The sequence below is a fragment of the Choristoneura fumiferana genome, chromosome 17, assembly GCF_025370935.1.
Source record: "Choristoneura fumiferana chromosome 17, NRCan_CFum_1, whole genome shotgun sequence".
NCBI lineage: Eukaryota > Metazoa > Arthropoda > Insecta > Lepidoptera > Tortricidae > Choristoneura > Choristoneura fumiferana.
Genome location: NC_133488.1, coordinates 9,287,546 through 9,315,528, shown reverse-complemented (window position 1 = coordinate 9,315,528; position 27,983 = coordinate 9,287,546). Strand labels below are relative to the sequence as shown.

At 39.9% G+C, this 27,983-nt stretch overlaps 2 protein-coding genes across 2 annotated transcripts; one reads left to right on the top strand and one right to left on the bottom strand.

Moving 5' to 3' along the window:
- LOC141437308 (ubiquitin-like protein 5) lies at positions 1-1,818 on the top strand. The gene has a single exon (XM_074100588.1). The coding sequence runs from the start codon at positions 221-223 to the stop codon at positions 440-442; it is 222 nt and encodes a 73-aa protein (XP_073956689.1). The 5' UTR covers positions 1-220; the 3' UTR covers positions 443-1,818.
- LOC141437312 (uncharacterized) lies at positions 1,809-27,846 on the bottom strand. The gene is given in 18 exon segments (XM_074100591.1): positions 1,809-4,811; positions 8,216-8,280; positions 8,283-8,421; positions 9,394-9,509; positions 10,979-11,086; positions 14,002-14,139; positions 14,630-14,703; positions 16,306-16,440; positions 17,448-17,607; positions 17,882-18,023; positions 18,456-18,671; positions 20,882-20,961; positions 24,956-25,169; positions 26,012-26,102; positions 26,368-26,543; positions 26,676-26,756; positions 26,945-27,035; positions 27,568-27,846. Coding segments are annotated over 17 exon segments (2,250 nt in total). The 5' UTR covers positions 27,002-27,035; positions 27,568-27,846; the 3' UTR covers positions 1,809-4,553.
- Positions 27,847-27,983: the final 137 nt, after the last annotated feature.

Here is a 27,983-nt window from a genome sequence, read left to right as displayed (position 1 = left end):
TGTCGTCAATCGTCAACACAACAATCTTAATTTTGAATTGAATTGTTTTATTTACCTGCTAGCGGCCTGACTGCTTTTGCTCAGCGTGACCAGAATTTAGTCATTTAATGAAATCGAATATATTTATAACGACACCGAATCTAGAAACTGCGAGAAAGCACTGAAGAGAAGGCTGAGTAAATTTAACATCAATCATCATAGGACTTGTTTGTAAAACAAAATGCTAGAGGTAACATGCAACGATCGTCTCGGAAAGAAAGTGAGAGTGAAATGTAACCCAGATGACACAGTAGGGGACCTCAAGAAACTCATAGCAGCGCAGACCGGTACGCGGTACGACAAAATCGTCCTCAAGAAATGGTATACTGTGTTCAAAGATCACATCAAATTATCAGACTATGAAATTCACGATGGAATGAACCTAGAGTTATATTATCAATAAGTTATATTTCCATATAAACTTTAAAACTATGTGATCTTTTTTTCAACACCAAGTCATAAGGAAATGCGCAATTAGATAAATACTCAAAGGCAATACATGAATGAATACCTTGCATACTTTTTAAAGAAAAGATTAACCTTAAGAATAACGGCCGAATGTAGTGTTCATTGAGTAAAGCCTTACTTAGTAAAGCATTTTAAATATATTGAAATAACATCCAAATGTCATAAATGGTTCACATCTAGGTCTTGTACAATATTGAGAGATTACCAAAACATTATTCACTGCATAAATACAAACGCAACACAAATCAAAAACTTATGCTTTTTTTATTTGTGTTGCCTCTGTATTTAAGCAATAATTTGCTTAGCAGTGGAATTTTAAAGTACATCCATACTTACTAATATTATAAATGCGAGTGTGTGTTTGTTTGTCCATCTTTCATGTTGAAACTGAGCAATGGATCAATGTGATTTTGGCATAGAGATAGTTTATGGACCAGAGTCACATAGGCTACTTTTTATCCCCGAAAAATGTGCAGTTCCCGAGGGAACAGAGCGTGATAACCAAATTCAACACAAGCGAAGCCGCAGGCAAAAGCTAGTATTTGTTAAATCCCTTTTTTCTACTATCAGTTAGGTTACATGTTACAAGCGTTTGTACTGATCTAGGCTTTATAAGTAATCTCATTGGATACCAATTCAAAATAGCACTGATAATGGCATCACAAGACGTCCCGATTTTGAAATCAATTAAAATGTTCCGCCCGGGACAGGTTCAGTCCCGCTTTGCATAGGCGACAGAAATCAGATAGTTATTGTTACAGTAACATATTTTCATTAAAATAAATGTTCCATGCCTTTTATTTAACTTGCAATGTATGTTTTATATGTAAAATCTTGCAAGTTGAATTTGACCCACTTCCAGTAGTCGGATTGACTTGAAATTTGGCATACTTATGTAAATCTGCTGACAATACAATAATCTGACAGTGACATCCTGGTGGTCCAGCCAGGATTGTCTCTGCAGGATGGAACTCCTCATTGGTAAATGACATTGACATGAAATTTGGTATGAAAAGGTAGTATGACAAGACAATGCAAATTCAGTCAAAATATATGTTTTTTACTATGTCCCGTTTTGATGAAAGAATCCCTCTTTCCAAAAAAAGTCAGGCAATGCTGATTGACAACTTATAATGGAGTATTTTTTTTACTTACTATTTCTAGGCTCATTGTTACCAAGATAATTTTGAAAGCAGATGAAACTGATGTACCCACTTTGATACATTTTTGTAAATGTTGTAAACTTCTTAGTCTGTAATTATACTTTTATTCTAAATTGTAGGATAAAAAATATACACAAATTACATTCAATTGGACTGTTTTATTTCATTGCTTAGGTATACAACATTAAATGTCAATATAACTTACATTTGGTTACATGTTTGATTGATGACAATTTGGTGATGTGCATAAGATATTAATTGGATGTCTTCCAAGCATCTTTCAAGACTTAAATTATGATACAATAGACTCCTTAGAGCCTCGTCTTGACTAGCCATAATGGCGTTCTTTGTTTGTATGGTAGATTAAAAATGGAGATTATGTACTCTCATCAGTTCTTATATGATGAGTTGATACTATAAAAGCAGATAAAAAATAAAACTAATAACATATTAGTCTTTGAATAGATCTGATTTTGGTTCCTTGTAGTGCATGCAACTGTACCAGCACTCTACCATAATACATCATGCAAATGGTCAAAAAGACTATTTACAGAAGAGCTAGCTGCTTATACCACCACTGTAATGAATGTGCCATAACCCCCATAATCAAGGAAATTATGTGAATACTTTACAATTAATTTGCCTTACAAAGTTACAAAAACCTTTCATACATTTTCGATTTTGAACATAATTAACATAAAACCCTACTAGGATAATATCTTTCAAAGCATTCTGGGGAATGTATTGCACCATTGATTTGCTACCATGCGCTTGTTGGAAAAACAGCTAACTTGGTAAATTGCTAAGGGTAAAGGGGACTATCGGGAATTTTCCCGTGAGTGCTCTTAAGTACGATTCACATTGAGCGGCCGGACGGCGTCCTAGCGCTCTTTATAACATGCCAAAGGAATTTAAAAGGTCTGTGCAGTACTAACATCACATATATATATTTAATAGAATTTACACAGCTTGCGGCCGGTCGGCTCCTCGCGCATTCAGACAGCTGCATTCGGCTGCCGTGGAGGCCGGTCAGCTGCGTTCGACTGCCGTCGCGTTCGATCAACTCCGTCCGGTTGGAGGACGCCAGTCGGCTGCCTCAGCGTGCTCGAGGAGCCGGTGGAACGCGGCGGCAGCCGATTCCGTCCGGTCCGGTCAATGTGAATTGTACTTTATGGGGAACTCGAATGATGACTCGGTTGTCTTCTCGCATGTTCGCACTAAAACTGGGTAAAACTAGTTTTGTCTCTGTGCGTCCCTTATAACTAACAGTTGGAAAGAGGCGCATTATGCAAGAAAATGGCATGCGTGATAGCCATTGTAGACATCTTCAAATATAATAATTAATTATATTATAGTCCTCATCATCCTCAACGTTGAACTGCCACTGGCGTCTATGGCACAACTAACGTTTAACTGTTTACATCTATATCACATAAAAGCAAATATAAACTGTTAAAAGTACTTAAAAGACCCCAAAACATACAGTATTTGTACTAAACAAAGAAAAGACTATTCGCAAACTTTAATACACATTATGTACAGTACTAATCCACAAATCAGTCCATTAATAAAATACAACAATACAATACGACAACATAGTCTTACTAATATAGGCAACAGTAATACAAACAGACAAACATAATGATTCAATGTCACAATAAGTAATGTTTCAGAAGTAACAATTAGTTCAACGGTGTCTTGCCTCAAGCATTTCCGTCCCTATTTTATGTTTTAAAGTATTTTAAGAATATATTTACAACAATTGACATCGGTTTTATAAATATTACATTACTAGTGTCAATAAGTATCCTGGCTGAAATCAAAGAATTATAGGTATTAGACCAGACTCCTTCCTCTGTGTACTAGTCTTGGATTAGCTTCTAAACAGAATTCTATGATCTAACTTTCTAAGTATGTATATTTTTATTACAATACTTATCATATCGTAGAAGAAACAGCTTCAATCAAGTAAAAAAACAGAAAATAGATTCACATAACACCATTTTAAATCACCGTAATAGTAATAGCTGGCACATAACAGAGCTTTTGACTGATTACGTTATTTATTGGATGAATGGTTGGTTTTTCTTTCTCTAGGGCTATTTACTGGTCATTTGCCAGTCATTTAATTAGTCATTGAACTGTCATTTAAACATATGACAGTCTACAAATTTGTTTAGTTCAGACAGTTCCTGCCCTGAAATATTTTTTTTGTATCACTTACATATGTTAAAAAAAAGGGAGATTCATCCATTACTACTTCAAATTTTTAATTGATTGAAAAAAAAAGGTCATGAGTCGAACTCGCACATCGCGGGTTCACAAACTAAAGACACAAGTAATTTGATCTACTGTCTAACCCTGTCTAATACAAGCCTTCTAATATGTAATATTTTCGTTCGTGACCAAACGAAATACCTATGCAGTTAAGTAAGTTAAGTAGAAAAATGGTTATTCTCTACGGCCCAGCTAAGAATACTTTAAACAGAAATTTTATTCGTATTAAATAATTAAATATAATCCATGCCCTAAATTCCTTAAATGTTAACTAATCCAACGCGGCTAAAACAGATAATTAAGACGAAATATGTACAATATTTATACCGCTACGCACGATATCACAACAACTGCGCTCGAACAAAAGCGAAGCGATATCAGTCTGAATATATTAGCTCCATTTAGTCAGTTTCCGAATCTCGCTCTCAAGTCTTGTTCTCACTTAGCTAAAATTCTACAAACTCGCGGGATTACGAGCTGAGCTATTCCCCTTTGGAGTATCGCAGTATTTTTAGCTATACTGACGACACTAGGGATAAAATACGGATGGCTCTAAGCGCGAGTTTCTGGCGACAACCGCGGCCGTCGCCGCTTGGTTCTGTTACGTCATATATGTACAGGAACGTGTAATAACAGCGCATCGCGCCGAGGGAACTCTAGAGCGCACATTTCGCATTTGAATGGGCCGCCTTCGTGGGTGGTGGACGCGGTTAAAGGTGAGGAAGGGGGTGAAGGCGCGGGGGGTGATTGTGGAGAGGGCGCGGGGGAAGGCTCGGGTGACGGGGAGGGGGAGGGGGTCGGCGAGCGCAGTCGGATCGCCCGCAGGTCGTCGGCGGGGTGCCGCGGGGGACGGCGGCCGCGGACCTGTGAATAATAAACACTCATTGGTATCGGTATCCTGGTCATTGTCAAATTATATGCGTGTAAATTGGTTCCTGCCTATATATATCATTATCTGGTAACATTATTTCATAATAGTTAACAAGCTAATCTGTTCAATATAGGAATGGACAGAAGGAAAATAGGCTCTTTATAGTGCACGCTTTAAGAAGTCATTTAATAAATTGCTTTTTTTTAATGTACGGTCCAAACTTAATTCTAATTAAAATATTGAAGACATCAATATTAGTTTCATTTATTCATTAACTAGCTGTTTCCCGCGATTTCGTTTATCGCTATTCCGCGGTAACTATGCAATTTTTCAGTATAAAAACTATTTTATGTCCTTCTCCGGGACTTGCACTATCTGTATACCAAATTTTATCTAAATCGGTTCAGCAGTTAAGGCGTGCAGAGTTAGGTAACAAACATACAGACTAACAAACTTTCGCATTTATAATAAATTAACTTTTGTCCGTTATAAAAAAAACATATCCTATTTTGCTAAAAACAGAAACGTCTTCCTATAAATAACCTCACGAGGCGGAGGTAAACAACATTTTGCAAGAAACGGAACGTTTATAATATTGTTAACTCGAGAAATATTCTGTACCTACAATATATATAGTTTTTTAATCGCCGGTTTGGATCTAAATGTGATGACCTTTAATCATATACCAATAATTAACTTTTCACAACTAAAGCAATGCACCAAATTTGATGAAATTTGGAATGGAAAAAGCTTGAACTTAATTTTTTTTTATTGGACTGAATGGCAAACGAGCAAGTACACCAGGGGTATTGCAGACGCGTTGCCAACCTAGAGGCAAGGCCTTGAACTTCATAGCAGGAACTACAAGTAGAATATTTTAAAACAGGGATTAAGAGTGGATGAGTCCACGAAATACAGTTATTAAATCTATAAATATAAATCAAATTAATATTATGTTAATTCTATTTTAAAACCAAAACAACTTATAATTCAAATACGAATCAATTTCAAGGTTACAAATAGACGTGCTTGTTGATTTTATTTTATTAACACTAGTCTAAGTATTGACCTTTATATACTAACACCTATGGATGATGTGTGCCAAATGTACAATAGTCCGAATTAAATATTTTTGAATTGAATTGAATTGATTGGTTAAAATTCATAAACAAAGCAGGGATTGGTTAGCTCGCGTGATGCAATGATTCACAAAACTACATAGACAATTGGCGTTCAGACGGATCACTTCTTACATTTAGGGGCTATTTCACCATCCATTGATTAGTGTTAACTGACGGTTAAATGTGATGCCGTCTCTATTTGTTTCGTTCTAATAGACGGAGACGGCATCACACCTAACCGCCAGTTAACACTAATCAATGGATGGTAAAACAGCCTCTTAACGTCTCAATGACGTGTCATATATTGATAATTACAGCTTGTTTTTTTAAGCGACATAAAAGAAAAGAGGAGGAGGTTATCAATTCGGTTGTATTTTTTCATTTGTTAGTTCTTTACCTCAAAAGCATAAATTCCTTGTAGCGATTTACCAAATCGCATTTCACCTCGATCGAACTAACAAAATTTCAATAGAACCTCGTACTTGATGCAATTTTTCGCATAGCTTTTTATAATAGTATAAATATATAATTTGTAGAATCTCAGTTTTCGTGTAGTATTTTACCTTAGACGCATTTCCCGCGATCGATGTTTGCCCGGGCCTCTAATTAATTTAACGCGTTAATTGATGTTTGTACTAAAATACACTAATACACGATCCAGATGAAATGCGACTAAAACTAATAGCAACTAAAAAAAAACATGATTGAGTGAGACACAATACGATATTTAATGCACAATCGAGGTGAAATGCAACTAAAAAAATAAACGATTGTGGCTAAACTACACTACAATCAAATACATGATAGAGGTGAAATGCGATTCGGTGAATCGCTGCTCGAAATTTATGCTTTTGAGGTAAAGAACTAACAAATGTATTTATTTTGGCTGTTACCTCAGAACTCCGTCATTCATGAAACGATTTGAAAAAATATATTTTTTGTTTGTCATTGAATACCTCTAATTATGAGTTTGATAAGTCCCATGGGCACAAAATCAGGATCTGATGATTGGATCCTAAGGAAATCGAGGGAACTCTTCAAATATTGTAGAGCGTGCATTTGCTTTTAAACATCATCATTTGATGAAGTGGAACTAATATAAAGACAATTGAAGAACAGTTGCACCGGAGTTGGTACTACTCAGTTAACAAGTATTTCACGGGTTTCTTCAATCATTTCTACACAGTTACTAAGCAATTTATGCTCCTCGTAATGCTATGGTAAAATGCAAAATCATGAAAAAAAAAATTTAATAATGAACGTCTCTGCTTCTCGTAATGGTGGTCATTTAAACTATTGTATCTTATATTATTCACACTAAAAATCGTGAAAAATATAAAGACTGTTTGTACCTATTGTTTGGGCGATACAGGAAAGAAGAAAATATGAAGAGGGGTGAGGAACCTGTCATTTACATTATGTGAGCCATAGACCACAGACTTGATACTGACCATCTCCAACTGATAATGTATTTGAAATTTTTTGAATATAAATCTAATATGGTATTTGACTATTTTGTATATGTTTTATAAATTAAAACTACACAATGCCTGTTATCGAATAGAAAAACAATTTTTAAGCTACCTTTACAAATAACAAAGTTATAAAGGTTTGAAATTCAAGATTAGAAAGAGAAAGACATACTGGCATGTGACATCACACGCCAGTACCGCCATACTGGCTGCATAGAGAAAAGCGTTTGAGAAAGAGACAGGTATATAGATTTTTCAAAAAAATCACTATAAATCCAATTTTCAACAGATTTAAATTTTCCCTTCGCTGAACACTATCTGTATATCTATATTTTCATAATAATATTAAGATACGGCAAAATCAGGAGTTGTCAAATACCGTATTTTACGTCTACTTACTAGTGGAAAGTGATCCCTGGACATTTTAATTTTGCATTGTTCCTGCACCACTTCATAACACACGTTGGCATGATAATTTAGAGCTGTTCACAATCAAAAATACGAAAATTTGTAGTGAAGTGAGCTCACTAAACTTGCAAAATAAATGTCAGTCAAAATTAAATGACGCGCATGCGCACCTTAGCGCAGGACACACTTAGGACACAGTTTCAAGTTTAGTTACAATTCCTGACTTATTATTTTTTCGTAGTGTATATGTCTGTTTTCTGACTGACTGTTTTCATGTGTGTAATTGCGTTTTTTTTTATATGTGTGTCTCCCGTAATAGTGAATAAATTCTTTCAAATTGTTAGATGCCTCGGGCTGTAACAGAGAACGTTATCTGTTGAGTGAGCTACCAGTTACCTGCTTAGTCCTTGGTCTGACGGTCTCCTCGGTGTGTATGAGCTTGGGGCGCGGCGCGGGCGCGCGCGGCGGCGGCGGCGCGGCGGCGAGGGCGGCGGGGAGGGCGCGGCGCGCGGGGGCGACGCCGAGCCGCGCTCCCACTCGTGCCGGGGGGAATCCGCTTCCGACTTGATTTTCCGCCGACGCTTGTATTTGCGTGGGCCGGTCTGTGCGACGTCAGAGACAATTAGAGGTGCACGCCCACGAGTAAGAAATATTGACTAAATATGCATTAGGAACTGGTGGCGTAAAATAAAGATTTATGTTAGGCAACCCGAAAAGCGAGAGTAGCGTGAGTTTGTTGTAATAGGATAGTATGTATACTAAAAAGTCCGTTCGTTAGATTATTAGAAAAAAGGACACGTATTTTTTATTTTGCCTGTTCAAATTCCGCATGATGTCACCCAGTGGGTCACAAGCACGGCGTGACCTCACCGGCGCATTCCCGAACTTTGACGCGCTTCATTTTTTAATTTTTTTGTCTGATTTACAAAAGAAAAAATACATGTTCAATATTTTAAAATAATCTAACTGATGGACTAAACAGAATTTTTTTTTTCAGTTTCTCATTACTTCTCATGCTCGTAGACTTCCTATTTAAGTCTCTCTCTCTCTCTAGTGCATCCAAATCTTCGTTTAAGGCCAAGGTGAGTGAGGATCACAGTGTAAGGTCAAGATAGACAGGTGTCAACAGCCACAAAGAAAAAGGTTTCTATATATTTTTTAAATAAAACTAAAAACTATATAGCAATACATGAAAAGTAAAAGGTACCCAGTAAGTGAACAATTGTTTCCACTGTTGCTATTTCATCTACTTGCAATCGAAGTGAAAAGCAGAGTGTAAAACTCGAGCATTAAACCCATTTTCCCCTCGACGTGTCTATGTATATGAACGTCTTGGGTAAAATGGCTCGTTTTATTCTCTTGTTGTACGATCTACTATTTTTTCCTAGAAAACTAGTCAATCATCAACAATTTAAATTATTTTGATATTGTAATAAATAAAACATAACATAACCCTCGATAAAGCAAACTTAAAATAATAAAACATTCTTATGACTAAAGGCTAAAGGTTAGAGCGAAACACAGCCCAAACGGATTGTTAAGTTCACTCAGCTAATCGACCAGTAAATACTCGCCTGCGGTTGTCGTTTGAGCGCCGTGTTAGCATCGCAGTGTTGGATAAGATGTTGCACTAGCTCCGCACTTGAGTGTAGGGTTCGTCCGCACACCACGCAACAGAATGCCGGGCCACCTATAAATCGAACGATATGTGAGCAGATTCACTACAGCAGTTCCTAACTTTTCTTTAAACATACTCCAGAACATTGTAGCTATGGTGCGGCAGGAGAGCTGATTGATTACACAAACAGTTTTATAAAGTACTCATTGCAAAAAATGTAGTGAACGAATGAATGAGAACGATTGACATAAAATCTAGAAATCTCAACCATCAGGTTCAGAGACATGACATTTGGCATTGGCATTTGGGGTATTTTTTATGCAACGTTAATGAAGACCATACCGAATTTTTGCCAAATCTCAATTCAACTGATTTAATATGGTGCAGTCATCATACGGACACAGATGTGACCCATAGAGTAAACGCAGCTTGGCTAAGATGGAGAGCCTTAACAGGAATACTCTGTGACCATCGAATGCCAATACAACTGAAGGGAAAAGTATACAAAACAGCGGTTAGACCAGCAATGATGTATGGTTCCGAGTGCTGGGCCGTCAAGAAAAATCACGAACAGAAGATGCATACAAATGAGATGAAGATTAAAGATGCTACCGTGGGCAGCGGGAGTGACGAGACTTGATAGAGTGCGCAATGAGTATATCAGAGGCTCCTTCAAAATTGTCCCCATTGCCGAGAAGATGGTCGAGAGCCGTATGAGAAATAAATACGTTGTGAGAAAAGCCTTAGCTATCGCAGAAAAGAAAAAGGGCAGAGGGCGGCCATTGGCCACGTGGTGGACAACCGTTACCAAGGACGTGAAACGGGCACAGCTGGACATACTGACAATCAAGGACCGAGCGTCCTGGCGCCGAAAAACGAGGACGGCCGACCCCACCAAGTGATGGGAAAAGGCACGGAAGAAGAAGAAGAAGAGTCATCTGCATTAATATCTGCCACAGTAAAGCGTGCAATTTTTTTGTTTTTATCTGACACGTCCTACCGGCACTAGAAATATATATATTTTTTTATTCTACTGGATGGTGAACGAGCAAGTGGGTCTCCTGATGGTAAGAGATCACCACCGCCCATGAACACCTGCAACACCTGCAATAGAGTCGTATCAGATATTTAAGAACGCTTTGTTGTGTCAGATATTAATTCAGATATAGTGCGTAATGTATTTCCATCGGGATGTCAATCGGAATACGACGTATTAAATGAGTGACATTTTCATATCCGTTAATTAATATGGAACTTTATTATTTAGTGTCAATTGAAAAATGTACGGAGTCAGCATCAGAAGTTGATGAGCGGTTCCAGTGTTCAAAATGTACTACTCACAACTCTACTATCAATGTAATAAATAGTAGAGTAGGTAAAGAGTATTTAGTTAGATCGTTTTGAGGACTACAGCTGCTTATCTACTTCTGCTGCTGACTGTACGATGGGTACTGAACCTAATTGAGATAGCATGATAAATACGAACTTTTCCGTTAAAATACGATGGAAAATCATTATTCACATTTGTGTTGGAAGGTTACCGTTGGCGCGGCGGTCGGGCGCGGAGTGGTGCGAGCGCACGTGCTCGCGCAGCACGACGCGCTGGTTGAACGCGCGCGGGCACACCGCGCAGGCGTACGGCTTCTCACCTGCGCACACGTTAATAGTTCTATCAGTTTCTCTGTCAGACTAGATGGCGCTAGTATCGCGACCTAAGTTTGACAAGTCTTGACATTTTGTGTCACTTTTGTGATTGGTTAAATAACTAAATGAACCAATGGCAAGCAAGACTGCAACGTCAATGGGTATTCTCGATACTAACACTGTCTAGCGAAATTTCGTGTCAAGAATTCCTCATTAGATTGCTGGACCAACCATGAACGTCTTACGTCTTACTCAGATGTGCCAATTAACTGTAATGCAAGTGCAATTTTATTAAATGTAAGACCAAAGTGAAAGGCGTCATGACTGTCATAGCAAAGAAAAAGAGAACGTAAACAAGATTCGCTGGACAAGACGAGTCCTTGGATGAGAGAAATGAGACCCAGAGCGGATACTCGCGGACGACATTCGACGGCACAGTGGTCGGCAATGAGGGCTATCGTCGAGGGGTTTGTTACCTCAGAACTCCGTCATTTATGAACCGATTTCAAAATTTTTTTTTGAGTTCGTCTAGGAATGCTTTCAATTAGGTCCCATAAGCAGCAAATTAGGATCTGATGATCGGATCTTAAGGAAATCGAGGGAACTCTTCAAATATTGTAGAGACATCTATGGTAATTTGGATATATTTAGCAGTAACTCGTGCATTTGTTCTTGCAAATCATAATTTGGTGAAGTGGAATTGATGATGAAGACCAGATTTGACCAACGGAACTACTACTATCAATAACAAGTATTTCACGGGTTAAATTTAAATTATCATGATTAATATACTTACCTAGATAATCGACTAAGAAGAAACTTTAAGTTAATGATTCTTTCGAACTGATCTGATGCTGAAGCCAGAAGGTAGGCAACGGTACTCTGTTATAAAACAACGCAACTAAGTAGTGTTTGGGCTTAACGGAATCGTTGTGAGATGTTCTTTGGCTACGAATCACTAAAAAGTGAGAAATAAAGAAAATTTTTAACAAAAAAGTAAAACCGACTACAAAAAAATAAAAAAATAACAAAATGGAATCGACTACAAAACCCTTGAAAATATTTTTCTAGGTAAGTAGGTACGTACTAGCTCGAAGTCGGTGACTCAGCACGACCCAGCAGGAGGGATTGAAACCCATAGTATGTAGGTGAGGTAGACGACTATTGTGAATTGTCCCACTCCTGCTGGCTCGTGCTGAGTCACCGACTTCGAGCTAGTACGTACCTACTTACCTAGAAAAATATTTTCAAGGGTTTTGTAGTCGGTTCCATTTTGTTATTTTTTTATTTTTTTGTAGTCGGTTTTACTTTTTTGTTAAAAAATTTTTTGTCTCACTAGATGGCACACTGTTGCGTGAGGTTTTTAAGTATGGCTTTCAAAGTCTGTTATCACGGGCGTGAAAACAAAGTTTAGATTAAAATCATATTGAATACACCTTAAAACCGTACCATAAAATATCGAGCATGCCACAGTGTTGCATAGTCCCCGTTTTGTTCGGAAAAAAGTGAGGCCAAAGGTTTCCGAAAGACAAAACTGTCTCAAAACACAGACATTCATTGCCCCGGAACGCATATTTGCCATAATTAATTTCAGATATTGCAAAATATTCACAAAATAATTCTAATTATAAATAAATCCGCGTAGCTCACCCAAAAACTATGAGATTTGACATTTTGGAGACCTCACGCTACACTAGCGCCTCTAGTGGCGAATTCATACGCGATAGCCCTCATTGACGAGATTTCATTATTTTTTTTACACCTAAAAATTACTACAGGAATCGAAAGAGCTTTGCCTCCTGAACACGGAAAAATATTTATTTTAATTTATTTCTCCATATTAAAATAAATACAAGAAGTTAAAAATATAGATCTGAATTTGCCAATACTACCACAGAACATATATGTTTCATTTGCCTTTTTCACCAGAAAAAAAAGCTGTCATAATTTTTAATTTGACTTTGATCTTGACACTTGACGGATAACGAATGACCGACGTGTTAGTGTTATTTTGATTCAAATGAGATTTTAGCAACAAGTCGTCCACCTACCCACCGTGTCTCTGTCAACCTCGACACTGGCAGAATCATCAAAAAAATTATGGACTCACCTTTCCTAAATTTGAATTGGATTGAAGATTTTAGCTGCCCGTAGTTGCTATCGAAATGGATAGACCAGAATGGATAAACAAAGTATATACCCCTTCGAAATATACCAAATATTGTTTCGTGCCTAATTGCAAAAATTATTCATCAAAGGCACCACACAACATAAACATTTCGTTCCAAATCGTCAATGTTATGATCATCTGCCGTATCCGTAAGAAAGCTAGGTGTCGTATTTATCTGCAGTCCAGTATCCGTTATTAATAGCCAAAATCGTCGTAGAAGTCTTATATTTTAAGTTTCAGAACAAGAAAGAACTAAACCGCCTATATTGAAGCAGTAACATTTTTTAATAATGAGACACTAGACTAAAGACCATGGATCTATTGTGTGGTAGTTTTGGAGTTATGCCCTTTTAGAACAACCACTTAAAAATTGTAATAAACAGGGAGCGAAACTTTGATGCCGGTAACGTCATAATGACGCAAATTGGTATATAGGATGTTTTTATAGATATAGATATAAGTGTCAATAAAATATCCGTAAACTAAAGAGGCCAATAAGTTGTTAGTGATTATCAATGATCTAGATAAAAACACTGTATGAAGCTTGAAGTCATACGGCTGTCACCGGCATCAAAATTTCGCTCTCTGGTAATAAATTAATTAATAATCCTAGTGAAAATTTAAAACTATCAGCGTCTTTCTCTTTCCAAACAAAATACAGAGAACTAATCAGATTATAGTCTTAGAAATATGAAATCTTGTCAATTGTTAAACAGATAGATAGATTATTACGCTGTGATTTAACTGTACCGGTATGTATCCGTTCGTGCTTGCGAAGCGTGCCGCCGTCGGCGAACGCTTTCCAGCAGAAGCGGCAGGCGTAGGGCCGCTCACCCGTGTGGATGCGGATATGGATCTGCTGCGAGCTGCGAGACCCGAACACTTTGCCTGAAACAAAACATTGTGCGATGAGTACTCATTAGAAATCCTGCTAATTTCATAAACTAGCTGTTGCCCGCAGCTTCGCCCCATTTTCAGTTGTGTTTAAAAATTTGTTTAACACAAACTTTATCCTGACAACAACAAACACAAAAAATAATTATCCAATTCAGTGCAGTCGTTTGGATGTTGTGTGCATACAGTCAAGTGCAAAAATAAATATCTGTTCAAACCACTCAAAAATGTTACAACGGCCTTATTGCGTCGGAATAAAAGTCTGTGGTATATATTCGTGAAACTTTGAATAAATACATATTTTTACATTTGACTGTACATACATTTCGGCGATTCATTTTTATTTAAATAAGATGCTAAAGTTTGACGTGTGCGAGTAAAAAACTGTCAGTCAGAATTATGGGCTCCCGCGAGCGAAGCCTCTGGTAAAGCCTAGAATTTATTGACAAGTAATATTTTCAGGTCTCATTATAATGTGACCTACCGCACTCTCTGCAAGGGAACTGCCGCGAACTGTTAGACGAAGTGTTACTCCTTCCCCGCGCCATTTTCTTTAATCTGAAATAACAAATTGTTATGTCAAAAGCGGTTAATAAGAATGGAGAAGGTATAAGATAATTTTCTCATGCATGTGGAATAGATATAAATAAATAAATAATAAATAAATATCATGGGACAGTTGACACCAATTGACCTTGTCCCAAACTAAGCAAAGCTTGTACTTAAAATGAAAGTTTTTTTTATGTCTTCAAATACATAACAAACCAAGTTGTAAACGAATTTGCACGTGTGCTCCGGGCACGTGCTGCACGAGCTGTCCTGTACAGTACCTGGCGGGCGGCGCCTGGCGGTCGGCGTGCCGCTCGGCGTGCGCGAGCAGCTGCAGCGCGTCGGCGCACGCCTCGCCGCACACCTCGCACGTGTGCTCCGGGCACGTGCTGCACGAGCTGTCCTGTACAGTACCTGGCGGGCGGCGCCTGCCGGTCGGCGTGCCGCTCGGCGTGCGCGAGCAGCTGCAGCGCGTCGGCGCCCGCCTCGCCGCACACCTCGCACGTGTGCTCCGGGCACGTGCTGCACGAGCTGTCCTGTACAGTACCTGGCGGGCGGCGCCTGGCGGTCGGCGTGCCGCTCGGCGTGCGCGAGCAGCTGCAGCGCGTCGGCGCACGCCTCGCCGCACACCTCGCACGTGTGCTCCGGGCACGTGCTGCACGAGCTGTCCTGTACAGTACCTGGCGGGCGGCGCCTGGCGGTCGGCGTGCCGCTCGGCGTGCGCGAGCAGCTGCAGCGCGTCGGCGCACGCCTCGCCGCACACCTCGCACGTGTGCTCCGGGCACGTGCTGCACGAGCTGTCCTGTACAGTACCTGGCGGGCGGCGCCTGGCGGTCGGCGTGCCGCTCGGCGTGCGCGAGCAGCTGCAGCGCGTCGGCGCACGCCTCGCCGCACACCTCGCACGTGTGCTCCGGGCACGTGCTGCACGAGCTGTCCTGTACAGTACCTGGCGGGCGGCGCCTGGCGGTCGGCGTGCCGCTCGGCGTGCGCGAGCAGCTGCAGCGCGTCGGCGCACGCCTCGCCGCACACCTCGCACGTGTGCTCCGGGCACGTGCTGCACGAGCTGTCCTGTACAGTACCTGGCGGGCGGCGCCTGGCGGTCGGCGTGCCGCTCGGCGTGCGCGAGCAGCTGCAGCGCGTCGGCGCACGCCTCGCCGCACACCTCGCACGTGTGCTCCGGGCACGTGCTGCACGAGCTGTCCTGTACAGTACCTGGCGGGCGGCGCCTGGCGGTCGGCGTGCCGCTCGGCGTGCGCGAGCAGCTGCAGCGCGTCGGCGCACGCCTCGCCGCACACCTCGCACGTGTGCTCCGGGCACGTGCTGCACGAGCTGTCCTGTACAGTACCTGGCGGGCGGCGCCTGGCGGTCGGCGTGCCGCTCGGCGTGCGCGAGCAGCTGCAGCGCGTCGGCGCACGCCTCGCCGCACACCTCGCACGTGTGCTCCGGGCACGTGCTGCACGAGCTGTCCTGTACAGTACCTGGCGGGCGGCGCCTGGCGGTCGGCGTGCCGCTCGGCGTGTGCGAGCAGCTGCAGCGCGTCGGCGCACGCCTCGCCGCACACCTCGCACGTGTGCTCCGGGCACGTGCTGCACGAGCTGTCCTGTACAGTACCTGGCGGGCGGCGCCTGGCGGTCGGCGTGCCGCTCGGCGTGTGCGAGCAGCTGCAGCGCGTCGGCGCACGCCTCGCCGCACACCTCGCACGTGTGCTCCGCCCACGTGCTCGACGAGCTGTCGTGCCGCTTGTGGCTGCAACACATTCACTTGTTGCTAAAACATTCTTTATGCAAGCATTTCTCGCTGTCTTGTACTTGCATCACATTATCATTCAATCTACATATCATCGAGGATATAGAAGCGAAAGCAAGCTATTGGACTATATACTTCAACGATTTATAAATATGTATCAATAACGCTGGCTGTATACACTTCCGGCGAGAACTCTCCTTCCACTACTTGTCGCAGCGACAAGAGCTATCAAAAACGACTTAATCATAAGATGTATCCTCATAAAATAAATGAGAATAAAAAAAAGAGCTATCAAAAATAAAACTCGCTCAGCGATGATAGCTTGGCAGAACTCACGTTGGAAGAACAATCAGTGATCATTTTACTCAATAGTGCGAGGGAATACACTTGCATAAAACTTTATAACCCAGCGACAAAACTAACTAAGTACTCGCTTTTCACTGCTTGTCAACTCGGTTCTAGTTTCTAGCTCTACTTGCTTCTGGGTCATCGTCAGCAGTGGAACAAGTGCCTAATAGCGATTGAAATGGTAGCAGAAGTACACCCATCTGTACAGTACAACTATAATGTTAATGTTGCTTGGAACTCGTCGGTTTTTTTCGTTTTTTGAAGATTCATATGAGAAAGAAAAAGAAAACCGACCTTCTGTTTCGAGGTTCGAACGTGATTAGCTAACTAGTATAGTACCTGTCATGAAGCCATGGCGACCTAGTGGTTTGACCTATGGCCTCTCAAGCAGAGGATCATGGGTTCAAACCCCGGCTCGCACCTCTGAGTTTTTCCAAATTCATGTTCGAAATTACATTTGAAATTTATCACGAGCTTTACGGTGAAGAAAAACGTCGTCGTGAGAAAACCTGCGAAGCAATTCAATAGTGTGTGTGTGAAGTTCCCAATTCGCACTGGGTTCGCGTGGACCTACGGTCCAAGCCCTCTCTCATTCTGAGAGGAGACCTGTGGCCAGCAATGGGACATGTATACGTAGGCTTGGATGATGATGATTGTACCTGTGCGCGGCGGCCTGATGCCGACGCAGTAGATCAGCCCGCTGGAACGCCACGCCGCAGTCCTGGCAGAACAGCTCGGGCCCGCGCTGCGTGTCGAATACGGCGCGCTCGCTGCCGCTGTCAGCCAGCGGCGACAACTGATACTCCATGTCGTCGTCGCCTAGAATATACCAGCTCTATGTTAACACGTTCAGTGCCAAGAACCCCGGCAATCGGGTTCTCTGTTCGTAGGCAGTTTTCGATTCGAAAAATCTTAAATGTTAAGTATGATAGTGTTGATTTTTTGTATTTGGATAGATACGAGGTTGAAAAGGTAAGCGGTCGATATTTAGCCACAATTGTGTTAAAATATGATAATACTAGCCTTTATCCAGGCGAGAAAGGATTTTTGGCAGTACAAAAAAGGAGCATTATTAGTATGAAAACAATTGGACCTGAGTTGGAGTCATAGGGCTCCCGCTCGGGCGGGGGCGGCTGGTGCGGATGCCGCAGCCGCGCGTGCGACGAGAGCGCCTCCCGCGACCAGCACAGCTCGCCGCACGCGCTGCATTCCATAGGCGAGTCGCCGCCATGCACCTAGAATATCGTAAAGCTTCATTTACACCGGAGGTTGTATTGTTTAACATGCTGAGCTGACACACATCACATACACCATCTCTTCTACCCTGTCTTATACCGTGTGACAGAAAGAAGTGGCGAAAATGATTGTGATTTAAAACAAAAAACACCTCGGATTTACCACGCTTAACAATAGGAGTAATAATTAGCTCGACGTTACGGCAACATTGTTGTGGTCGTGGATTTTATTCACTCATACCTACTTACTCATAACTATCACAACACCTGGAACTTTACTCCCGTCCCGGATGTTGTAATAGTTATGACTAAAAGTCACGAAAGTTACAACATAAACGATATCATCGTTTTTCAACAAATACGATGTGTCATTTTGTCGGTTGTCGTATTTAAAAGGACGCGAGGATGGCTAAGGCTGTTAGCAGTACTCACCCTGGCGTGCGACTGTAACGCCTTCTCCCTCGCGAAGCCGACGCCGCAGTGGCGACACACGAACGGCCGGCTGGGGTCGGCGGGCGGCGGCGGCGGCGACAGCGGCTCCGGCTCGCTGGCCGGCGAGGGCGGCGTCGGCGGCGGCTTCGGCGGCGAGCGCGCGCGTCGCGACCATTGCTGCGTTCGGGCCGATGTCATGTTCTCCCAAAGCCCATTCTGTTAATATATATAATAGTACGTTTTACAACAAGCCTCCCGAGCCGGTACGACACGTCGAGGGGAAAAGGAGTTTGATACTCGAGTTTTAACTCTGCTTTTCCCTTCGATTGCGAGGAACTGAAATAGCAACAGTGGAAACAATTGTTCATTTACCTTTTATTTTTTTACAAAGTTTTAGTTTTATTGAGATATTGATTGATTTGAGTTATTTTTAGTTTGTTTTTTATAAATTGAAAAAAAAAATATGTAGAAACTTTTTTTGTTCGTGGCTGTTGACACCTGATTGCCTTGGTGTTACATGAAAATTTTACTTTTTGCACTAGACTATCTATTTTGATTAGACTCTAATGACTTTTTATGCTCGAATTTATGCTTTGCTTATATGAGCATAAAAAGTCATTTGCCTACGAGCATGAGAAGTGAAATAGTACATTACTGTAGAGGCCGGCAACCCCACGTTCCGGCCGAGGCTTGTATAGTGCTTTTCTCAAACATGACATGAAATATTGACGTTGTGTTACAAATAATAGGTTGAGAAGTATCGCGCTGCAGGCGCTGTGACTCGGCAGCCTGCGCGCGGTCACTCTAGCGGCCTGCAATGAGATTTCCTACAACCTTGCAGGCCGCTGGCCGGCAATGCGACCGTCTTTTGTTTCAACGCGCGCTCTGCCACACGCACGCGGCCCACGCCCGGCTACAACGCCCGCAGCCGCCCGCCGCCAGCAGCCAGCGCGACACGCGCGTACACAACACCGCGACCAGACTAGCGTCCCGCCAGCTTCGTTTCTTGTTTTTTTTATTTATTTTATTTCATGTAATGTTTGAGAAAAGCACTATACAAGCCTCGGCCGGAACCTGGGGTTGCCGGCCTCTACAGTAATGTACTATTCCGTACCGAATTTCAAGTTGATGTCAGTAACTATTTAGGAGTTCCGTCCTGCGGAGACGAACCTGGTCAGACTACTAGGATGTCACTGCCAGATTATTGTATTGCCATGCACTTTACATAAGTATCGCAAATTTCAATTCAATTAAATGACACCATACACGAAGTATAAACTCCAAAGAAAAAAAAGAGTATTTTTGAAAAGAGAAAAAAAGGATTGAACCAGTCAAATTAAATTAATCTCCAGTGTCTTGGGATAGTTACCTAACTTTTATTGCTTAAATAATAATAATCAAGAATTATAATAAACAGTAAGCACTTGTGCAAGTATTTCAAATAAATAACAATTTGAATTCACATCCTCTTTGGTTCTGGCTGTTTGCTTCTGAAACCACTGCCCGGCCCGCGCCGCGCGCGGCTCAAAAAAAAAATGGCTGTCAGCTCGGTTGATTCGCGGGAAATTCGGCGGACTTCGTATGTTGTGTAAATTAAATAATAAAAAGCTCGACTAGTGTGAATAAATTTTAAACGGTATTATAAACCTTGTAAATAAAATAGTGTTAAATACTTAGTATGATTTTTTTTGTGTAAAAAACACTAGGTAAACATAGTGATTATGTATGGTGTGGATTTGGCGAGCGCTTTATCAAAGTTGGCTTCATTGAGGTTTGTGGTTCATAAATTGCTTTAATAATTTTGCAAAAAAACGAATAAACCACACAATCAGACAGTCGCCATATTATATTAGCAAAGCTTTTATAAAACATCATTAAAATCGCAAACTTAAAGGTTAATATTCAAACGACTTAGCCACCCGTTGCTAGGCGACTCGGTGGCCTTAGCAACGGCTAGTAACGCCTAGCAACAAAAAAACGCTGAAAAAAAACACGTTTCTTGTATGACGATGACGACCCCCTTTAATTTGTAACTTTATTTTATTTTTAGTATTTGTTGTTATAGCGGCCACAGTAATACATAATCTGTGAAAATTTCAAGTGTCTAACTTTTACGGCTTAAGAGATAGAGCCCTGTGACAGACGGACGGACGGACGGACAGACAGACAGACAGACAGACAGCGGAGTCTCAGTAATAGGGTCCCGTTGGCACCCTTTGGGCACGGAACCCTAAAAAGTGAGTTTTATGGACTTATTATTTGTTCGTAGGTTTTATGTCTTCTATGTATTCACCTTTAACAATGACTATGACTAATATTATGTCAGATTATTTTTTATTTGCACAAACAGTTAATTACCTTATCAGGTAGTTTGATGGAGTTTCTGTGATGGATGACATTGAAGTATTTTCCATAAAGGGACTTACCTCGACTGGTTCAGGGTTCTTTTTTCGCCGCCCTCTCTTTTTCTTTGGTTTAATCGCTTGACTGTTATCCAACACATCAGCTGAAACAAAATTATTTTATTAGTTACCCCAGCGACCCACCCTGGCTTCGCACGGGCAAAATAAAAAAAAGGGCCAAGTGCGAGTCCGACGAGGGAACCACACATGGACCATGTCTCAAAAAAATTAAATACGTTTGTGTTCGTTCTGCGCAAATTGGCAAATATCGCATCGGAAAAGACAGCGTTATTAGCCTATCATGGCAATGTAGAGTCTAACCTACGTTATGGTATCATACTCTGGGGAAATTCGTTAGCCATGCAAAAACTATTTAGGGCACAAAAAAAGTGCATTCGTGCAATATATGGGTTGGGACCAAGAGATTCATGCAGGCCGCTTTTTGTTAAATATAAACTCCTAACCCTGCCTTCATTGTATATCTTTGAAGTATGTATGTATGTAAAAAAAAAAAAAATCGGATTACAAAATTGCGAAGGTAAACCCGAGAACAACATCAAAAAGCCACGGCATGTATCTTGTTTTGCCTACTTCTAAGACAGCACATTACAGAAAAAGTATGCTGTATATGTCAGTCAAAATATTTAATCACTTGCCCGAAGAACTTAAGCAAACTGAGCTCCCAACATTCAAAGCTAAACTGTATAAATGGTGTGTGGAGAAGGCATATTATAGAATCGATGATCACTTTATAGTTGTAAGAAATTTTTGACATTGTTATGACATTATAAAATTAATTTTGGCCTATCTTAATAAATCTATTCCCACAATTTAATTATAACGTATTGTATTAAGTAGTTTGACACGGTTTGTTTTTTTCAAATGTTTTGTATTGGGATATTTACTCGTAATTTATTTATTTTTGAAGATTTTAATTTTATAATTTTTGCATTAAGTACATACATTTAAACTTGCAAATTATTTGTATGCCTGTGGGCGAAACATAGTGATACCAATAATTACGCTATAACACCTTGTGTATATGTAACCACCTATGTTTACAAATAAAGATACTTTGACTTTGACTTTGACTCCGGCGTGAAGGGTTCCGTACCTATACAACATTAGACATTAGCAAAAAACGGCAAAAAATCACGTATGCTGTATGGGATCCCCCTTAAATATAAATTTTATTTTAATTTAATTAGTTATTTTTAAAGTTAATGAATATACAAATAAATATTCTGTGAATATTTCAAGCAACTACCTGTTGCCGTTATTAATATCGAGCAAAAACAGCAAAAAAATCACGTTTGTTGTATGGGAGCCCCCCTTAAATATTTATTTTATTCTGTTTTCTCAAACATGCTCGGAAATGTATGCGTTAATATCACGAAATAGAGACATGAAGTTTCTCATTTATGGCTGCCTACCACCTCCCTACATAACTTCTTGGCCTAGGCCATGAAGTATGTATGAAAATCCATTATTGTCCGCTGCTCTAACTTTTTAAATTTGCTTACTAACATTGAACTGACAAAAGAAAAATTACAAACAGCCAACCACCACTACTCTGTAAGCATTTGCGATGCGATGCGATGCGACGGACGGACGGACGGATGGATGGATGGACGGATGGATGGACGGACGGACGGACGGACTGATGGACGGACGGACGGACGGACGGACGGATGGATGGATGGATGGACGGATGGATGGACGGATGGAAGGACGGATGGATGGACGGACGGAAGGATGGACGGACGGAAAGACGGACGGACTGATGGGCGGACGGACGAATGGATAGATGGATGGATGGATGGATGGATGGATGGACGGATGGATGGATGGACGGATGGAAGGACGGATGGATGGACAGATGGATGGACGGACGGACGGACGGACTGATGGACGGACGGACGGATGGACGGAAGGACGGACGGACGGACGGACGGATGGATGGATGGACGGATGGAAGGACGGATGGATGGATGGACGGACGGACGGACGGACTGATGGACGGACGGACGGAAGGACGGACAGACGGACGGACAGACGGACGGACGGATGGATGGATGGATGGATGGATGGATGAAATATTTCCTCACATTGTTTGAGAAAAGCACTATACAAGCCTCGGCCAGAACAGGGATTGCTGGACTCGTTTTATCCGGCCTCGTCTACGACTCGGCCGTCTACCCCGAACTCGTCCATCAATCCCTTACTTCATGGCCTCTGCAGTAATGTACTATTATAGTATTTGTTGTTATAGAGGCAACAAAAATACATCATCTGTGAAAATTTCAACTGTATAGCTATCACGGTTCATGAGATACAGCCTAGTGACAGACAGACAGACGGACAGTGGGGTTTTATAGTAATAGGGTCCCGTTTTTATTACCCTTTGAGCACAGAACTCTAAATAGGTCTCTAATCAAGGGCACTTCACACACATTTCTCAGCTTTATTTCCCAAAAACTCTACACCCGATCCGCGCGAAGCCGGTCGCGTCAGCCGTCAACGTAGAGTAAATGCATTTTTTGGTTAGATTGATATTCTTAATTTCGTAATATCTTTTGAATGGAATGTCCGATTCGAATAATTCAAAAAGTAATCTTCAGGTATTGAAACCATCTTGAATATAAAATTATTTATTTGGATAAGGATTAATAAAAAGGTATGGATAACATGGTCTGATTTTAGTTGGCATTCCTGTCAACTTTTAAAATGTAAAAAAGTAGTTCTTATAGTGACATAACTACAATAGTTGAACATATATGGTATCGCGAAGTTTTTTGTAGATATTGATATATTCTTTAATATTGCAGATCGTGGTTTTGTTCTATCATCAATAGTTTTCACAGTGCTTTGCGATGAAATATGTTGTATGGCAACTTTTTTTACACTTTGAGTTACATTATTGAAGTTTTAGTAAGGAACCCTAATTTTTTCTGGTAATAAATATAGCCTGTGGCACTTTGGGATAGTTTAGTATTCTAATAATGAAAGAATTTTTTAAATCGGTGTAGTAGTTGTTGAGTTAATTCGTAACAAACATCTAAAAATACGAAAAATACAAATCTTTCCTCTTTATAATATTAGTATAGATTGTCAAGAAACTGTAGTATACATATAAGTATGCATCAGATTCTACTCTAATGCTACTTTTTAATTCATTTTTATTATACATCCACTGAGACAGCACCTCAGTTGTTTTGCGACTAAGGGAACACATGCAATTTTGAACATGAAACTACCGTGAGACTCACTCATATTAAATATAACACATACAAATGGAACACATGCAATTAAAATTCAGATGTTCAATAATAAAGTATTTGTTCTCCGTTTAATAATAGTACATTACTGCAGAGGCCGGGAAAGAAAGGCTTGCAGGCCGAGTAAGTATAGACAAAAGAAGAACAAGAGAAAGACAAGAAAAAAAAGACAATGACACTTGTCAATTTTCCCGCCAAAACTTTTTTTATTGTGTTTGCTGTTCGGCTTTTAGGGCCATTATACACGAACTGCACTGCAGCCCATTTAATCAGATATTTTATAATGTTAATTAAATTGTAATTTGACGTAAAACGCGTCGGTAATATTTATATATTTACATATAGAATATTCAAAGTCCTGTAAATTTATTCAGTAAGTAATAAATGAACCATAGAAATTCAGATTATTAAGTTCAAGTCGTGTATGCCCTTTATCGTGGATATTTGATGTTTTGCATTGAAACAAAAGACTGTTGTCTTGCAGGCCTAGGCCTGCAACAGTATACTTTGAAGCCTGTTTTATGGAACACAACATAAACATTACATAGCATGTTTGATAAAAGAATTTTACCAACAGGTTTTATCACAATTGGGTAGTTTACTGGGTAAAAAAATTTATAATACATTATCAGAAAATAATGTGCACATATTTTTTCCTCTGGTAATCACAAAAAATGACAAAGATGACGCGCATCAGTGTTTGGCAGTGTAAAAAGTGTCGTACGGTTTGATGTTACGCGGTAGTTCCGCTAGTTATATCTAAAGAAGAAAATCAGTGTCCGATATTTTGCGAGTTTTTTTTTCTAAATTAGCCCATTACCATAATCCACGGGGTCAGCATTATCGGGCACCATAGCATGCACTTTGAGGTGGTTCATGAGATCGCACTTGCGCACGTAGCGCACTCCACACAAGTTGCACGCATGCGGGCGATCGTTCTGATGCGCCACCATATGGTTCATCAGAGCCGCCTTCTTGCGAAAGCGACGGGAACAGAAGTCGCACGGCCATGGCCGCATCGCTGTGTATTGGTCCTGGGGAAGATTGATATATTATACTATCAGCATGGATACTGACTAGTATAAAGAAAATAAAAAATACATACCAGGAGCTTTTGTTTATTATGTGATGTGCTAGCTCATCGTCGAGAATCAGTAAACATGCCAAATAGCCAGTAAAGACGACAATAAGAACAAGAACATGTTAATGATTCAATTAATCAAATTCAAACATAATTAAGTGGTCAAATATGCTTGTTATTATATTTTTTAAGCACTGGTTTCTCCCTTTCAATGCCCTAAGATTCAAAAGGGCCTAAGTGTTAAGTTAGCACTCTAGAAATATTATTTGTAAAGTCAAAACTGTTTAGAACAACATTAAAAGGACAGAAATATTTGGTTCTTAAACATGGTTGGTCATTATAACAGTTGTTATTTTGGTACAAACTGGTGATTAGACTTTTTTCTTGGTCATTATATTCAATAAACGATTTTGACCGTATTTTATAAAAAGCAAGTGAGAGAGGAAAGTAGCATAATAAATTCAACAAAAATGCATTATGGGCAATAAAGGCACAATCAGTATCCTTTGTTAAAGTACAATTCAATAGAATCTGTCAATTTTCTACATATTTAAGACACCCTATCATGGGCACACTTGATTATATATGTCCCTGTTGTTGCAATTATCATCTAAAAGGAATCAAAAAAGAATAATAGTCACATCACAAAGCCTTAGGCAGCCCGGTGTTTATATTAGTAGGCTGGAAGTGTCTACAGGATTGTCAGATTCTATTGAATTGGAGTTTACCTTCGCATAGTATAGGCTTGGTAGAACAGTAACACGAGAATGATACAACAATAGAAAATACACTTACCTGATCTGTAGGGAGTGGGACATCAATGTCATTTTCTTCTTTTATATTATCCAGTGCAGCTGTCGCAAAGTGATCCAATGGAACTTCAACTCTATAATGAAAAGAACTAACATTCAACAATTAATTAAAATTTCATAAAATAAGAATAAAAACTGAGTAAAAAACTGATTATTTTTTAAAACTACTAATAGCTTAATAAGGTCATATATGACACCCAGTAGAAACCTGTTGTTATCAGCATTTGCTGCACATATAACAAAAATCTTGATAAAGGCAGTAGATGCTCCCTGCCACAAGGTTCAACAGAATGTCACACACAAACTTTTCAAGGTAAAATTATAACATAGTAAACTGACCTTTCCTGTCCTCCAGGGTTGACCCAGTCATCAGTGATCACCTCTTCAGTGACACACTCCACACTAGGGTCCACAGCCAATTCAGCAGCATCCGTGTAACTCACAACATCTTGTGATAAGTACATCAAGTTCTCAGCAGCTATTTGATCAGTGTCCGGGATTACAACTTCATTTGTCTAAAAAAAATACACTTGCATTGATAGACATCCACAATAATGACTAAGCTCCTATTCATTATTGATAGATAGTTAACTAGCTTATATTACAAGGCATAGATATGGTAACTTAATAAAAATATAATTAATTACCATGTTTGAAAAAGATCCAGCTTGTACTGTGTCTAAGCCACAAATAACTTCTTCTGAAGCCACCACCCCTGGGATATGCTGCTAAAACAATTTTTAGTCATAAGCATGTATCTATGTATGTAAACTCTTTATTGTACAAAAGAAAAGAAACAAAACACAATTGACAAACTAAGTAATAAGTGATGAAATGTTTAATTGTACTTAATTATTATTATTTGTACTTAATATAAAATGTATGAAAGTGATATTTAAAGGCTATTTTTAATTACCTTGCTCTCCACGTCCTCCTCCCAGTGGAGATTGAAGTCATCTCCATCACCATCCATTTCGGCGAATTATGTGTTTATGTGCCAGCCATAACTATAAAAAAAAACTTATACATACACTGATACCAAATTTCCACGTCTCAAAATAAGCACAGGAGCACTTGTTCTACGCCACAATCTTGTCAACATTATTCTATACACCCTATATAATTCCTAAACCAAAACATCAACATAACCTTAATTAACAACATATTTTTCACCTAACCAACCATTCATTGATTAACACGAAACGGAATAGAGAAAAATCTAATCATTTAAAATTCACTCTGTTAGTGAAACATGGCATAATCAAACAGAAAAGCAGAACAAAAATGGTGTCAACGGCTACAAACGTAAAACGCTTAGGTTATCCTTGTCAAACGAATAGGTTAATAAACATTGATTTTCTCACCGATTTTTATCAATATTACAATAAATAATGCTCCTTTATCACGAATCGCAGTGGATTTAGTGATAATAAAAGCTGCAACATATAACTATACGTTTACATGACGCAATCAAAGAACGTATCGATATTTGAGAATTGGTTATAATAAAGTGTCGACAATAACAAAGAAAGTACAAACCAGATTTTTTGATAAATTGAAATATTTTTAAACTCGATTTTGTCCTGTAAACGGTTTAATAGTTAAGTATTTGGTTATTAAAAGAATGGCTATCTTCTACATCTTCCATTTCCCCAATCTATTCGACTTGTGTTTCGTTATTCCGTTTACGATAAAAAAAACAGATTTATTTTACTGTTTTGAATAGTTTAACATTACTATAATAGATATCGCTTATAAAAATACACGGCAAAAGTATTATTTTTACTGAGTAAACGATTGCGGTTAATACAGTATTACTTTTATGTTTTATTATTATATTACATCTTAATAACGTCTGCTTATCACGGAACGTTTTTTTTATTAGTTAAGGCGTATTTCAGTTTTTTTTTTATTTTTTTTTATAAAATGGCATTACTGTAGATTGTTTATTATGA

Coding starts and splice junctions, on each gene's coding strand:
- LOC141437308 (XM_074100588.1), top strand. CDS start 221: ATGCTAGAGGTAACATGCAACGATCGTCTCGGAAAGAAAGTGAGAGTG.